The 15,905-nt window shown below is 37.6% G+C and overlaps 1 protein-coding gene across 1 annotated transcript in view; it reads right to left on the minus strand.

The window, feature by feature from the left end:
- Window positions 1–224: 224 nt before the first annotated feature.
- Window positions 225–15,905, minus strand: part of TASP1 (taspase, threonine aspartase, 1) — an 86,777-nt gene continuing 71,096 nt past the window's right edge. Inside the window, exons 12-13 of the mRNA XM_009895429.1 lie at window positions 13,311–13,384; window positions 225–1,758 (exon numbers count right to left, since the gene is read on the minus strand). Coding sequence (XP_009893731.1) covers window positions 1,654–1,758; window positions 13,311–13,384 — 179 coding nt within the window. The 3' untranslated portion in view covers window positions 225–1,653. The remainder of the gene's footprint in view (window positions 1,759–13,310; window positions 13,385–15,905) is intronic.

Consider the following 15,905-nt stretch of genomic DNA (forward strand, 5'->3'; position numbering starts at 1 on the left):
TAGTATCGTTCTTCATTTCATCAGACCATGAGTATATCACTTAGGATCCAGTCTGATATCTCAGCACAAACTATTTCAAGACAGATGCATTCCACTTTTGGTTTTGTCTGCAACCTGGAAAGCCTCTGTTTCATATTATTTACAGAACTGTATAGAAATATTTTTAACTATAGGACTACATTGATGTCACAATTAAAAAAAACACACAAAGATGACAGTATGTCAGCGTATCCTGCAACGTAACAGTAAAAATGAACTCAGGCTATTAAAAAAAATTTATTAAGATTTTTTTTTCCATGAAAGATTGGTACTACAATCAATGTAACCATTTAATCAGTCAAGTATGTCTGTTATAGGCAGGCACAACATTACAAAACAGGCAAGTACAATGCCCGATTAAGCGAATACAGTCTGAATATCTATTCATCCACTATTTCTGAAAACAGAATTATCAAATATCCACCAGGGAAAAAAATGAACTATTTTAGTTTCTCTTTGGCATACTTATCAGGACAATTAATTAATTACAAAAGTCTTCTATTGCTGCCAGTGCTGTGAAGAAAAAACTACCGAATGGAAGATTGTATGTCAGAACTCACTTCTAGGACTCAGGCAATCTGGCTAACGTATCAGAACTGGTGACAAACGACAGTTCAGCTGCCAATGCTTCACAAGGCAGACAAGGATTACATTGTTTTATAATGCAGTTTTGTTGAAGGTATAAAAAGTATTACAGTAAATTTATGCACAGTACATACATTTTACACACAGTTATATAAATACCCATGCTGTGGCTGGACTTTAGGAAGTTGCTTTATCAATAAGAAAGCTAGTATCAGACCTCCCAACATCCATTTAATACACATTGCACTTCGCATCCAGTAATATGTTCATTTCTGTACCTCTCTTAAAAATAGATTTAAAACAGAAGCGAAGAATAATATCGAATCTTTCCATAAACTTTGTTTTCTTATTTACATTGTAATATTCCATTATACATAAAGACTGCATTACGATACATTATCTTCATATAGCTTTTTGTAATACATACAGCTTGAAGCTATTAACATCTTAGTTTGGGAACTGAGATATGACCTATAAGACTATTTAAAAACAATTCTAGCCTTAATTTTGCTCTAGTTTGTTTCACTGAAACCATTCTTTGACCAAAAAAAAAAGTCCTCCTTATTGGGGAGGAAAAAAACAACCCATGTTTAAACCACCTCTGGATTTCCTTAAACCACTGAGAAACGTAGAAACCATGATCATTTTTGCATAATTATATAGCCACTTCAAAGGCCTGTTATTTTTAAATTTAGAACATAAATGACAATTGTGACCATATCTTTAAATTAATTTTTTTTTTAACTTTCGGTTATTTTTCAAACATGAAATAATGAAAACGCAATCATTAATCATACATAATCTTTGCAAAATTGGGAAGAGTTTCTATTTTATTAGGGAAAAAATGAACATGCACACCCCCCCATTCACAGAGTGAGAACATAAACTACAGCAGCACTTGTCTCAAGTTATGGTGCACATGGTTGCAATACGGGGTATAAAACAAGAGTAGAATTTCCAACATCTGTTAAAACACAAAAAACTTATTGTACAAAAAGTCATTCACATTCTTTGTAATGAAGTGAGGAATCAGCTGTTCGTTGAGCTTTCTGGACTCTCCAGCCGGCAAACTCCTCCTTCTATTGCCACAGACTGTCCTGCCACTGCTCCAGGAGGAAGTCTTGAAATGTGAGTCTGTGGACAAGTCAAGAGAGTATTATCGAGTGAGAAGAGAGGCAAAATTATGCAGGACACAAAGCGAGCTTGTAAGTATTGAATAATTAAGCTGTTCCATCACTGAAGTCTGAGGGCAAACTACAAAGCAACTTGAAAAGCTGCAAACAACCGGGATTCTTTTTTTTATTTTGTTTGTGTTAATGTTTAACACATGAAGAGAAGGACCATGACAGATGCATAGAAAAGGTAAACTGGATGACCCAGCGCACTGAAAGTAGAACAAAGAAATACCCAATGTGAAGACAAAAGAAAAATAACTGTGGCATTACATGGTCTATAAGTCTATTTCTTAGGGAGGTTCAAAAAAGTTTAGTACTGCATACAGAAATATGCCTTACAGAAATCTTAGACACAATAAACTATTTGACAGAGATAAACTAACACTTCAGAGCATAAGGCAACTGCAATGATCAGGATGCAAACAAGAAATTTCTCTGCATAAAATACCTACTCGTCCAGCTAAAAAATCCCAAAGACTTCCTCTAAAATATCTGTTGCCAACTGTCAAATAATTGGACCCAAACAGCAATTGTGTTTCTGTCAACAGGCATCTTTTTCATGGAGAAGTTTTAAAAGCAGGCCTTTGAGATGGCTCTGTAATATTTCAGCCAGAAAGTAAAAGCCGGAAAGTGGGTGCGTGTGTTTGTGGACACAAAACTTCAGCTTCTAACTCTATTGTAACTCTGACACTAAAAATCTGTTAAAGATCCTTTATATTCTAAGGTGCATTTTATTACTGATGGGCAAAGGCATTCACTTATTAAAAGATACTTTGTCTTATTGTTAGAAGTAAAGACTAAAAACATGCAAAGCACATGTTTTTATACTGTGAAAACTGGTTATGTTTTCATCCACATTGTTGACTTTGAGCTACAGCAAAAGCTACTTACAGATACATCAATATGGCCGAGTGACTAAAGCAGTGCTTAAATGGAACAACAAGAAGTCAGAGGCACATTTCTACAAACTTTACTGTTTCCTACTTTCAGAGCTGCTGAGTGGACTCTGATAAAACATAAAAAAGAGCCTTAGTGGAACTGTAAAATGCAACAGGGCTGATAACAGCATTTCCACAGGCTCCAGGCAGAAAGTGGCAATGGCAGGGACTCGCCAGCTCAAGCTACGTTCCAGCCATCCCTCCTCCCACCGAAGCAGGAGCGCTGGCCTTCATTCACATCATGAGTTACAAGTTTCACTAAGTGATTCAGTAATGCACAGACCATATAACGCTTAAACAATTATTAAATTAGGAACCAGAAATTATTCCTACTACAATATAAAGCTCACAACACAGAAGTTGCTGGCATTTAGAAATTACAGCTTCCTGTAAGTGCAGCCAACTACATACTTAAGTTTTTGTAAGCACATTATCCCATTTAAAAGATATAAGTGCTGCAAAACATATAACTTGCTATAAGGCAATGGGTTGTGACAAAAAATATAGATATAAAAGTTCAGTAAGAATGACTTGCAGTAATTAGGCAGAAAGTGATTTGAGACTGTAACCACAATTCATTGCATTGAAGAGACATTTTATATCTCAGAGGCAGCTTCTTTTAATTCCTTTCTTGATAAGGGTATCCTGGTGTCTGCTCTTAGGTGGTCTTGTTTTCAGTTAGATTACAGAATAAGACTTAATTAAAAACATTTAAAAGTTTTCATTTTACTGCTAAAACTTTGATCTCTGGCCTTCCTGCTTGATATATGAACATCTTCCTACTTTCAGAACAATTTTGGTTACGACCCTGATTTACCACTTCAAGAAGAAAAGATTCCTTTCAAATCTGTTACAGTTTCCCCCAAAATGTAGCTGACAACTTTTGGAGATGTTATTTCATAAGAAAAACAAAAAGAAAAAGGAAGAAAAACAAGTGGAAGAAGGATCTTTTTTATTTTATGACCGACAGACCCAAGACATTTTTCCAGGTCTGTGAACATTTCTAAATGAAAAGTGGGATAGGATGACAGTGTAAAAGCTGCATTATTTGACGGGCACAGTAGCAAATTTCCACAGCAGAAGAATGCTGCTGATTGTTTAGTGAGATACCACGATCAAAGCAAACCAGCAGTCCATTGTATGGCAGGCATCATTTATAAGTGAGATCACTTACACAGTGATCAGTCAGAATTATTAGGAGATCATTGCAGCAATACAATAAAAAGCACAGAGGCCCAAGGATGCTGCCAAGAGGCAGAAGAGAGGAAGCTTGTTACTGAAACAGAAGAAATATTAGCACTATCATGAACTATCATGAATCTTAGCATCGATTTTTTTTGTTGTAACTACAACAGACCTGATTTGTGTAAAACAGTTCTCTGACCAAAGTTACGAGTTAACCTTTTGCATAGGTTTGACTTATCCCACTACCCAGAGTTAAACGCCTAATAGACCCTTATGTAATTGCAGGAGCAAAATGTGAGGCTTCACTGAATCCACATAAAATGTATAGATCTTGTTATTTTAAAAAGTTAGTAAAGCATAATGTCCTAGTAAGTTTTTGAGCAAGGAAAGGAAAATACACGAGGGGATAAGCAGAGAGTCAGTATCTATCAATACATTATCAAGTAGTAGTTTCATTGTCAAAATACATTTCCTATACAAAATCTCATCTCCTATGAAAGGAAAAACATGTTTCCTATACAAGAGACCCCCAACCCCGTATACACTAGCATCTGTACGTTTCCATTTACAGAAACACCCAAACCACATATAACAAGACCTTTCTTAAAGCCCTTACTTGCATCCTGTTTATTTGCCCACTTTATATGATGGAGCAGATACAGATGCTGTTTTACACTAACTACTTACTACTTTCACCAATGGCTGCCTCATGTAGAACAAAAATGAGATACATCTAAGACGAGTGTTTAAAATATGTTACCTAATAAGTAATATGAAAGGGTAACATTGCCATGTCAAGACAACTTCAGATAAACTCCCAAGTGAATTCTTACAATTATATCTCCCTTGTTCTTAACCATAGGAACAAACTCTAGTCAAGAAAAAGAAAGATCAAAGAACATTTAATATTTTTAAATGCAACCACAGAACTTATTTGTAAAGTTTGCTACATTTTTATATCCCAACATCATATTTTACATTAAGTCCAGATTGTACAGTGGATTAGGTTTAGATTTTGAAAACATAAAAATAAAAAGCAAACAAAACAGAACAACACTGGAAAGCTTTTAATTGAATTCGATTAGTCCGTCAGCTTTACAAGTTGAATGAACCCACATCTGGGGGAAATCGTGCCTGGGAGCACAAAAACAGGAAAAGAAAAAGTTTTCCTGAATTAAGCACTCAGCTTCATGGAAGGCTCTCGTTGAGGAAACCATATACCAAGGAAAGGTAGATTAAGAACAATGGGGGTATCCATACCTTCAGCTCCATCAATGGAAATTTTACTCTCCCTGAGAATATTCTGATTTGATTTGCTTTCCTATAGAAAAAGGAGGTTGGTGAGGGCCTAATAGGAGCAGAGATCCTGACAGCTAGGGAACCAGTCACAGATCTTTGTCTGCAGCTTCAAGGAGGAACCTTGTGCCCACAGTTCAAAAGGAAAAAAGGTAAACACTAGATGAAAAACTTGATTTTGCTTCCCACCTCTCCATAAAGCACAAACAAGCTAACCAACCTTCAGACACTGATTCTTGCCCCAAGTACTTGCCATCCAAACACACAACGTTTCCCTCTTCCCCTCCTAACCAAACCAAAACCACAGAGCAACCAACTCCCCCAACCCCAGCGCTGCAGACACCAGCCGTGGAACGTTACTATCTCTCAGTCCCTTTTGATGCACACTGGAAAGTTTCCCACTACCCTTCAAGTCCAAAACTAATAGGTCTTTCTGCCCTGGAATAAGTGTTAATTACTCTAGGGACAATATCTGGTTTAATCTTCTCGTCATGAACATTTGATTTATTTTTCAAGTGACATATTTTCAGTATACTTTTTTGTAAAAAAAACCCCAAACATAAATACTGCAAATTGTGCCAAGACTTACTTTACTTCGTGTCTCATAGACAAAGATTCTGAAACAACCTAATATAAAAAAGATTTCTTTTAGTCTTTAAAGAACTACTCTCCTTTTATTCACATAAAAGCATTAGTTTGTCACAAAAGATTCCTTTTTTTTTTTATTTTCATTAAAAGCATAAATACAATGTAAAATGAATATTAAGTTTAAGCCAAAAGACAGACAGCGCTGCATGAGAAAACTGAAGTCAACCAAATGCTGCCAAGAGGACAGAGTACAACTACCAGATGGCAGCACATTCAGTTCTTAAGCTAATCTAGGGAGTACTTCATGTGTTTAGCTTTCTTATTACATGCTCAGGATACACTTTGGACAGAATAATTTATAAAACAAACTTTTTCCATTCATTACCCTATTGAGCTGAAACATAATGAAAGACCAAGGACATTGTATACTTAATGAAATCGCTTTCTACAACTTTAGGCCTTAAAGAAAAGTACCACCAAACCCATATATTCTTTAGAAATTCAGAGCTTTCTAGCTGGGTACACACTTCCACCATGAGAACCACCTGGCCACACATTCTCAGTTTATTTTCTAGCCAGTAATAGCCTATTTTGGCAGCAACAGCCATCCTGTACTGCTCTGTCTCCTGGGAAGCTCTCCTCCAACATGGTTTGAATGTACACCTGCCATACGACAGGATAAGGTGCCCCACAAAATACTGGCAACTGCTGCTGTCAGAATATCCCATGTGCAACTCGTTTGGTGAGATCTTAAAGAAGAAAAGAAAAGGGGGGGGAGAAGAGGGGCTCCACAATGATTGTCCTTGTTGGCAAAAAGACAGACATACTGATGGCACGCTTCTGGCTCTCAGGCATTTAAAGTACCAATTTCTATACACAGGTTGCTTAGGAAGCTAACAGTTTTCCAAGCTCAAATTCATTCTGTGGGTTGAGTTTATTACTGTACACTATTTATGTATCTAAAAACATTAATCTAATGCATTACAAAAAATACACCATATTTTAAGAAAGTTGAAAACTAAAGCATTTTAATCTCTCTAAACCATTCACACATGTCTAAAGCCACGCACCAACCAATCATCTATTCAGCTCAGTGGCCCAGGTTTTTGTAGAGGTATTCTAAAATACTGCCACATATCTTAAAATGTAATTTTTACCATTCTGAATTGCAGGTGCTAAATTAGGTTATTGCATTTATATTTGCATACCTGGATACACAGTCCCATCTTCTCTGCTCTGTTCTAAAATATGTCGGCCAAATATGAGGAGAGTTCCAAAACTACTGGCTTTATGCAAGAACTTAACCGAAAAACCTGAACTTATCTCAGAGCCCTTAATTTCCCTGAAGGACTGCAAGCCAAATATTTTCATTGGTGTCTTCGCACTGAAGGTTATTTCCAACAAATATAAACACCTTATTTTTAAGAGAGAACTGGATGCTCTACTGTATTCACAGAGTTCTTTTCAAGTGAAAATTTCTGACTGATTTCCCAGTCTGCAGACAAGAGCACAGATTAAAGAAAAGAAAAAAAAGGATAACAGTGACATACACTTTTCCTGTCTCATGAAGTTAAAAGACTGTCTCTGTAGTCTGAAATGAATGACTGAATTATTTGACTTAGTATTTCTGTTAACTAAACAGGCCCAGTAAAATTTTCCACTAATTTTCAAATTAGAATTAGGATTCTTCCAAGATGTGTTTCTTCACCCAATGAGCACTGGGTAACGGCCCTTCTCCTGACAAAGTGCTTTCACAGACGTTTTACTCACAAAGTAAGATAAAGCACCCATCATCAGAAAACCAACAACAGTCACTACAATCAGTGTTTGTCATATGTATCACTTCAAACAGAGGAAAGTAATTTTGCTGAATTGTACAGTGTTAGTAAAGGCAGATAAATCTGATTGCAACACCTAACAGCTCAACAGGAAAAGTGAACTGGAAACGGTCTCCCTGTCCACTATGTTTTCTCATACTGGAAAATGAAATTAACTGTCAAGGTTAAAGTTTCTGTTTGTATATTGCAACCACAACATTTGGTGTACACAGCAGTTGTTGCTGATGGATGTTTTCAAACACAGTAATATGCAACTCTCACTACTGTTACCCCATATCTTGCAAAGCAACTTGAATTAGAAAATGGAAAGAATTGCGTATGTAGCTTTGCAATATTAAAACCTGCCACAACATAAAGCTTAGTAATTCATGTTATAAGAACTGACTATCTGCCAAAGAGAGATTTAAACTGGCAACTGAATTGGATTACATTCAATATTACAACTAGATTTTTAGAAATTCATTGTCTAGGTCATCTAGCTGTTTCAAAAACTAAAACCTATAAGGTGACTACAAGGGTATCTCAAAAGTATTGCAACATTTACAATAATTGCAAAAGTTAGCAGCATTTATAAACAGATCATATAGTAAATTTATACATGCTAAGAACCATAGTAAGCTGACAAATTATTTCAGATACCCACACGTAACACAGGACCAAAACTGCACATTGTTGGTATTGAGATTGGCTCTTTCATTGGAAAGAAAGCACTGTTGATTTCAAATACTACTGAAAACACAGTGAGGAAGAACCTATTTTCAAGTAAAAACATCATCCAACAACAACTTCTCTCAATCATTAACATAACATAAGAAACTTGGGAGATCCAGGAAAAAAGAAGTTCTATGGCACATCCTGCCCACTTATACTTTCTGTCCACAGAATACTGTGGGCCTCAAGTGAACAAATACTCTGCGGACCCTGCCTGAGATAAAAGGGCTCCTGCTTGATTATGTACAGATACACAACACAATCACAGAAATGCTGCCTACCCATAACCAGAACCTTCAAGAGATGCAGTTGGTATGTGAATTCACATTGCAGGCATACACTGCACTGTCATTTGAGATTGAAGAACTTCTTTTCCTTTGCAGTGTTCTCCATCAGGCGAGCAGACAAAGAACAAGAAGACATGAAGACTATGTAACTAAGAGGAGTCAATTAACTTCTACCCACTAACCTCCTTTCCTTCTCGTTCTCCACTCACATCTAAAATCACATTATAGGTGAATTCAAGGGTTTATTTCTTCCCCTCCTAAATTACATGTTAGAAGGTCTCAAAGCCCTTCATGCAAACTCACACAAACTGCTCTCCCAAACGCTACACCAACCGTTAAGACCTCAAATATTGCACATCACCCGCAACAGGAGGGACAGAACTCCAGGAAGCAACACTGTAGTAATCAGAATACACCTGTTTTCCCAATGGTGACAATACAATTGCTTAAGCTCTTGGAACGTAACCCAATCAGTTCAGGAAAATTGGAACTGATTAACTGAAAGCTGCCAGAGTACCTTTTAAAGAGGTCAGAGCTCCAGTAACAGGATGACCTTCTTAGCTGATGCTATGATCAGCTGTTGGATCTATAAAAAACATCTGGAAAGTTATTCTGAAGACTAGTGTCAGAAAGAGAAGAAAGGTTGGGCAGGAAATCTAAAAGAGTTAATTGCTTATCAAAGATTTTGAATTTGTATCAAGTAATTCATAAGTCAACATCACAATAACAAAAAAGAAAAAACACACCTCCTCAGTTTATGAAGATATTTAATCTCACATTCCTTCAATCTGGAAGTCTTAACCTTTGCTGATGCAGCACTTACTGCTACAAAAGGAGCCGGTTAAGTGCAGAGGAAGTCCACAGGTTAATACTTCCTGTCTACTCTCATAGCCACAGCCAGAAACTTCCACAGCAGCCTAGAATATTCTTACAGTCTCACTAATGGCTAGAAACAGTTGAGTGTCAGCTTAAGTGACAATTCTGCCATGATATAGATGGCAATGCAGGAACTTGTTTCAGGAGATCTCGGGAAGTCCATTCATCCTTCCAAAGAACAAGCCTAATGTTGAAACAATCTGTCACGGTATTGCTTCAGGAAAGAAGTCTGAGACTGGCAACATCTAAAACAGAATATATCTGTCCCTTAAGCTTATCATATCTGAGGCGCCCGGGCACCAGGTCAGTTGAAAGAAGTATATAAAAAAGCTTCCTTCCACATCCAATATGTGACAAACACTGGCACCGAGTGATTATGAAACTGCTCGTGTCAAGAGGGATGACAATGAACAAAGAAGAGTACAGTTGAACCAGCACGGATGTGCTTTGATCAGCAGTGGTGTAAGGGTTCAAGGGCATAAGAACCAGAGGGAAGTCAATGAGATATCCACTATGCAAGCAGTGAAGATGACATTGCCAGTGCTATCAGTGGTGAAGGAGCTGAAATACTTTCAATGTTGAGAGAGAGCTAAAGGCAAGTAACAGGCCACGCAACCAGAGATGACTGTGTCAGCAATAAGGTGTGAACTTAGTTCACCTGGCAAGCCTCCACAGTATTTTTAGATTAACATTCAGCCAAACATTTTAAACCAACGTTCAACAGGAAACAATGACTGTTCCAGGCAACTGGTTTTCCAAAAAAAGACTGGACACCTTTCCAGAAAGTATGCTCTAAATCAAACAATTATTAGTCACAGTGCAAAATTGTTCCACAGCTCTTGCAGGCTCAGCCATTTTATACTGGCGAGTTAGCATTCAGGCAGTCCAGTCTGGAGGTAAGTGGCGGGCTGCAGAGCCCAGTTTTTTCTAAACTGGGAGGAAATAAACCCCTGTTGCACGGCTGCTTCCAAATCAGTACTTGGAGAGCTCACAGTGTTAACAGCCAGAAGCGCCGGCAGGTCAGCATGTACAATCCACCTCATGTCTCCCATCCTACTTCCCTGTCCCACTTTTCTTTTAAGGAGTTACGGACAGTTAATCGGTTGAATATGTTTCCACCTCTCGAGCATACCAGGGTCTGCAGATGAGTTGGTATCTAGCTTGTAAATGTCTAAGTGCCTTGTGAGAAAAGCCTCCTATATTGCCACAATCTTCATGTGGGCTTCAGGAGCTAGGTCTTACTATGAAATGCATTAACCACCAATGCAAAAAGAATCACGCAAAGATTATAAAGCTGGATTTTTTTTTTCCTTAGCATGTACCCCTTTATTCAATTCTGATTCTAATATTAGTCTAATTCATAACAGTAGACACTTAAAAACCTTCTCACTTTCTAAAAGTCTTGCTATAAAAATATGGTTTCATGTTCATTAAATTGAACCAACACAGAATCAGCCACTGTGACAATCCCTTGGTTTAAGAATAAAACTGGAGTCCTAGATTGATGAAAGAAATAAAAACTGAAGCTCTTTACCACCCTAGAAAAACAGGAAAGCAAGATGTTCCCCTACAAGCCGCTGCCTGATCATTTTCCTATGGTACTCATAAACAAGTGATATTTTATACTTTTATGAATTCTTATACCATTATTCTTTCATGGCAAGCACTCAAAATTAATTGTACCAAAACAGTTACTCTATTAAAGAAAAGGGATTTTTTTTTTTTTACTTGAAATGCATTGTGTTCTATTTCAAGCCTAGTTTTCCATCTATAACTTAGCCCTAGTTGTAGCAGAATAAAATTCCAGCTTTTATGACAGAAGGCTTTTTTTGATCAATAGAAGTCAGCAGCAAAAGCATTTGTGGTTTTTCTCTGGAAAGCATTTGTGGCCACAGACTCAAAGGAGGAAGAAAGGGAGGGGGATTAACTCTTCAATGAAGGTCAAAAACATAATTTAAAAGTGAACCAAGAAGAGCAGCTGTGTCTGTCAGCACAATCAAGATTACCAGCTGGAGAATTTACCAGCAGGATGAAAACAATGCACACCAGATGTCAAATGTTGCAACTGTGAGTAGGAAAACATCTCTGGGCATGGCACTGTCATGCTAGTACTCATTACCAGACAGATTTCATATTTAGCATTTATTTATTAATTAGACAGACACTACCAGGAAGAAACAAGAATATTTTGAGCTTGCAGTGTAAGCCAGAGGCAGGTGTGCACACTGTAATTATTTAACATTGCTCATTCTAATAAATATCCTTATTTCACTGTGAACACAATATACTTACTTTTAAACTAACTAGCAAATAGTAGAACATCTGCAGCTGAGCTTGCTTTAGCTTACCTCAGTTCAGTCTGAGCTTTTAGCCTGAGTTTGGATTCTTTTCTAATAAATCTAAAATAAATATTAAGGAAAGTAAAACCACACCCTATTCCATGGATAATCAACGGGAAAGAACTCTACGTAAGCTATGAAAGTGAGTATTTCAATAACACCTCTACCAGCACTTCCTTTACCAGCTGCTTTTTTTATCTTCCTCCTTCTTCTGGGGCATTCTTGTCTTTTTTTTTTCCTATACATTTTATTCCTTGAGGATGAACTCATTTATTCCCAATGCTTCAACCAGCATGCTACACCATTCTTGCTGTTTGAAATATCTGATGTCTATTTCCTTCTTTTGTATGTTCTTTTGTTATCTCACTCACATCCTCCTTTGTATTTATCTCTCAAATGAAGTAAAGGGTGAAAAAGAAAAAAAAAAAATACATACCCAGGCCCTCAAATTCTTTCCTTTTCCAGGCTTTAAAAGTTGTCCTTCTTTAAATTCTACCATCAAAATGCTGGATGTCCTTCTTGCTCTTATCTGCTGGTATAAACCTCTTGGCTGCCATCTTCTCCTCTCATGCAAATATTCCAGTGAACACCCCCACCTCCCCCATTAGTTCAACCATATCAGGCAGCCTTCTTAGTCTACCTTTTCCCCTACTTTTGTCACTTCCTTTAAATACTTCTGACTGTTCACTCTTAGTCTTGAATACCGACGGCTGTAAATTTAGAAATGCCTACAGAAAGTATGATTTTGGCTCTGCTTGCAGCTTCTCCCATCTTCATTCTCATTGTCCAAACACCTCTCCTAAATGCTCGAGTTGCTGCATCGCAAAACTTGCCCTTTTCTCCTTTCAATACTATATTCATAAGAGTAGGTGGTTCTCATCCACTTGGTTAACCTCTACTGTTTCGTGTTAAGCATTTTTCCAGTTTCCACTGCTAAACTCAGTTTTAACATATTTCTCTCATTCCAGAAACGAAAAATATAATTAGACGCCAAGAAACTAGAAGAACCATGGATGTTAATATCCAAATTGTTTACCACAGAGGCTATTCTAGGAACTTCTTCGAAGTTTGTTTTATATCCTCCTTCTTCCTTGGTGCAAATGCTTTATCTGGAGGAAGACATGCCCACAGAAAAATACTGTACAACCCTAAATAGCCAGTGTAACTGAATCAAGCTAAAGTTATTCAAATAGAGTTACTGCCAGCAGAGGAAACAGAAATGTGTTTGTGGCACCTTTTCCTGACATAATACGTACATTAGTGCAGGTTTGTTAACTGCTGCAATTAAAAAAAAAAAGCCCAGTCAACACATACATTTAACTGCTTATGCACCTATTACTTTTCCCATTCTGTTAATGGTAGAAGTTTCTTATATATTTCATTATCATTACATCACATTCTCCTAGTTTCTGCAATTGTTCTACTGTATTACAACCTATTCTTCATGGCTTACCTTAGCTTTGCCATCCTGTGCAGACATATATCCTACACACATGCTCTCTGTTGTATGGCTCCACAGAAATTCCACTATAAAGAAAAATGCAAGAAGTCACAAAAAATGCGTTGGTTTAAAATATAAGATGTATTTTAACATGACTGGAATCTTGAGAAACAAATAAAGTTCAAATTATAGTTTGGGAAAGGACAAAAAACAAACTTAAAAGAACAAAAACTACTTACCAGAATTCAGTTTCAAAAGAAACAGCTATGAAACAAGATTTTCCTGCACTATCTGCAGTCACACATTGCAGAACTAATACCCAGAATGAGAATGTTACTTCAATGACATAGAACCTCCAAGACGAGAAATACATCAACTGCAACTACAGGTAAAAGATAGAATCAACTTTTAAAGCAGAGGTCTGTTCCACCCATAAAATAGAGGCAGATATAATTTGCATTTGCTTGCCTTGAACTCAGCCATAAGCACGCTACAATAGCATAAATGCAAATGGCGTAGAAGGATTCTATAGAATTGTAACACTATCAATAGAATAACCAGTAACAAGCATTTTTTCACAGACCTGAGCATAAATATATGTATCATATGTAACAATCAATGGGTAAATGGAGATTTATGGTTTAGCTGCACAAGTAGGATACAGGAAAACATGCAGAAGCAGTAAAGTCTGCAAGATGAGAACTGAAGATACAGGGCAGGCAGGAAAGACATCTGGTAAAAGCAAAATAATCCTGCAGGAAAAAGAGGAGAGATGTTCGATGGAAGCAAAATAACACTGCACAATATGCAAGAAAGATGCCTGGCAAAATTAAAGCAAGACTTGGTCCCAAAAGTATGCTGAATGGCTTGTACTGGGAATAGCATGGCCATCAGGTATAGGGAAGCGATTGTCCCCCTGTACTCGGCACTGGTAAGACCGCACCTCAAGTACTGTGTTCAGTTTTGGGCCCCTCACTACAAGACAGACATCGAGGTGCTGGAGCGCATCCAAAGAAGGGCAACGAAGCTGGTGCGGGGTCCGGAGCACACAAGTCTTATGAGGTGCGGCTGAGGGAACCGGCATTGTTTAGCCTGGAGAAAAGGAGGCTGAGGGGAGACTTTATCGCTCTCTACAGCTACCTGAAAGGAGGTTGTAGCCAGGTGGGGGTCAGTCTCTTCTCCTAGCCGACAGGACAAGAGGAAATGGCCTCAAGTTCCACCAGAGGAGGTTAGGAAAAATTTCTTCACTGAAAAGGTTGTCAAGCACTGGAACAGGCTGGCCCGGGAAGCGGGGGGGTCACCCCATCCCTGGCGGCATTTAAAAGACGGGCAGAAGCGGTGCTTAGGGACATGGTTTAGTGATGGACTTGGCAGTGCTAGCTTAACAGTTGGACTCGATGATCTTAAAGGTCTTTTCCAACCTCAACAATTCAATGATTCTATCCTATGACTCTCAGGTCTGATCACTTTGATGTCTAGCACTAGCTATACAGCATCAGCTTCCTGGTACTGTATACTCACAGCTCATATAGGATACAACTGTTAAAGACCAACCGATACACAGGTATCTTTATATAAACACACACGCACCCCCCTCCCTACTCAGCTGCAACACAAAATTCAGAAAAAGAGCACGTTATTCACATGTTTAGCTCCCATCCAGTGGAGCTTTATAAATCGCCACACTGCATTCTTCTTGCTCTATGTCACAGCCATTTTTCTTTGCGTTCATTAAGTACAAAATTTGGAAGGGGGAAAAAGTAAGAAGAAGTAGCTGATCAGAATTCAGGGTGTTTCACAGAATACTGTAAAAGGTTTAAAAATTGCACTGAAGTGTATATTTTTCCTTTGGATTACATGAAGGAGGAGTCTTATATGAATTACACAAGGTGCCATGAAAAGCTATTTCCAGATATTTCTTTAGAGAGAGACTTTCACATACTGCAAAAAGCATCATTAGGTGTTTTTAAAACTCTTAGTCCTTCTTTTTCCACAGGTTGCTTTAATATACTTGATGAAGGTCACAGCATGCTGAGTATGCTTATCCTTTGAACCATTTATCCTTGCATAGCAATTAACCTGAAGTAGAAGATCAAAGTTTAGACAATCCCGGCAAGACTTGAAGATTCTGACAGATATGTAGATATTGTCATAAAAGAAAAATGAACTTCATTTAGGTATGTGATTTGCTCCCCCCATAATAGATTCATGACTGATATCGTCAAAGGTTAGTCAAAAGCTTTCAGAGAGTAAAACATATTTAGTGCAATGGAACTGCGTTCGATGAGGCCAACCCCTCCCTAACACCCTAAAGGTTCAACTGTCAGTGAAAGCATCTATTTTTTGGAGACAAATTTAATCTTATCTTTCAATTTTGAGAAGCTGGGCAGCAGTTCAGGCCAAATACCCGCAAAATATTATTCCTTTGCCTTTGATAACTCTAGGCATGTCCTTTTAAGTTTTTAAAATTTTTTTCCTTCTACATTGTCAACCAAAGGTAGCATGTACTAGCATGAAACATGGTTATTGCTAGCTATTACAAGTAGTGGAATTACAATGAAAATCCTAAATTACATACTTACATTACTACATTAATCCTATTTCAGT

Source organism: Charadrius vociferus, unplaced genomic scaffold, assembly GCF_000708025.1.
Source record: "Charadrius vociferus isolate BGI_N301 unplaced genomic scaffold, ASM70802v2 scaffold112, whole genome shotgun sequence".
Taxonomy (NCBI): domain Eukaryota; kingdom Metazoa; phylum Chordata; class Aves; order Charadriiformes; family Charadriidae; genus Charadrius; species Charadrius vociferus.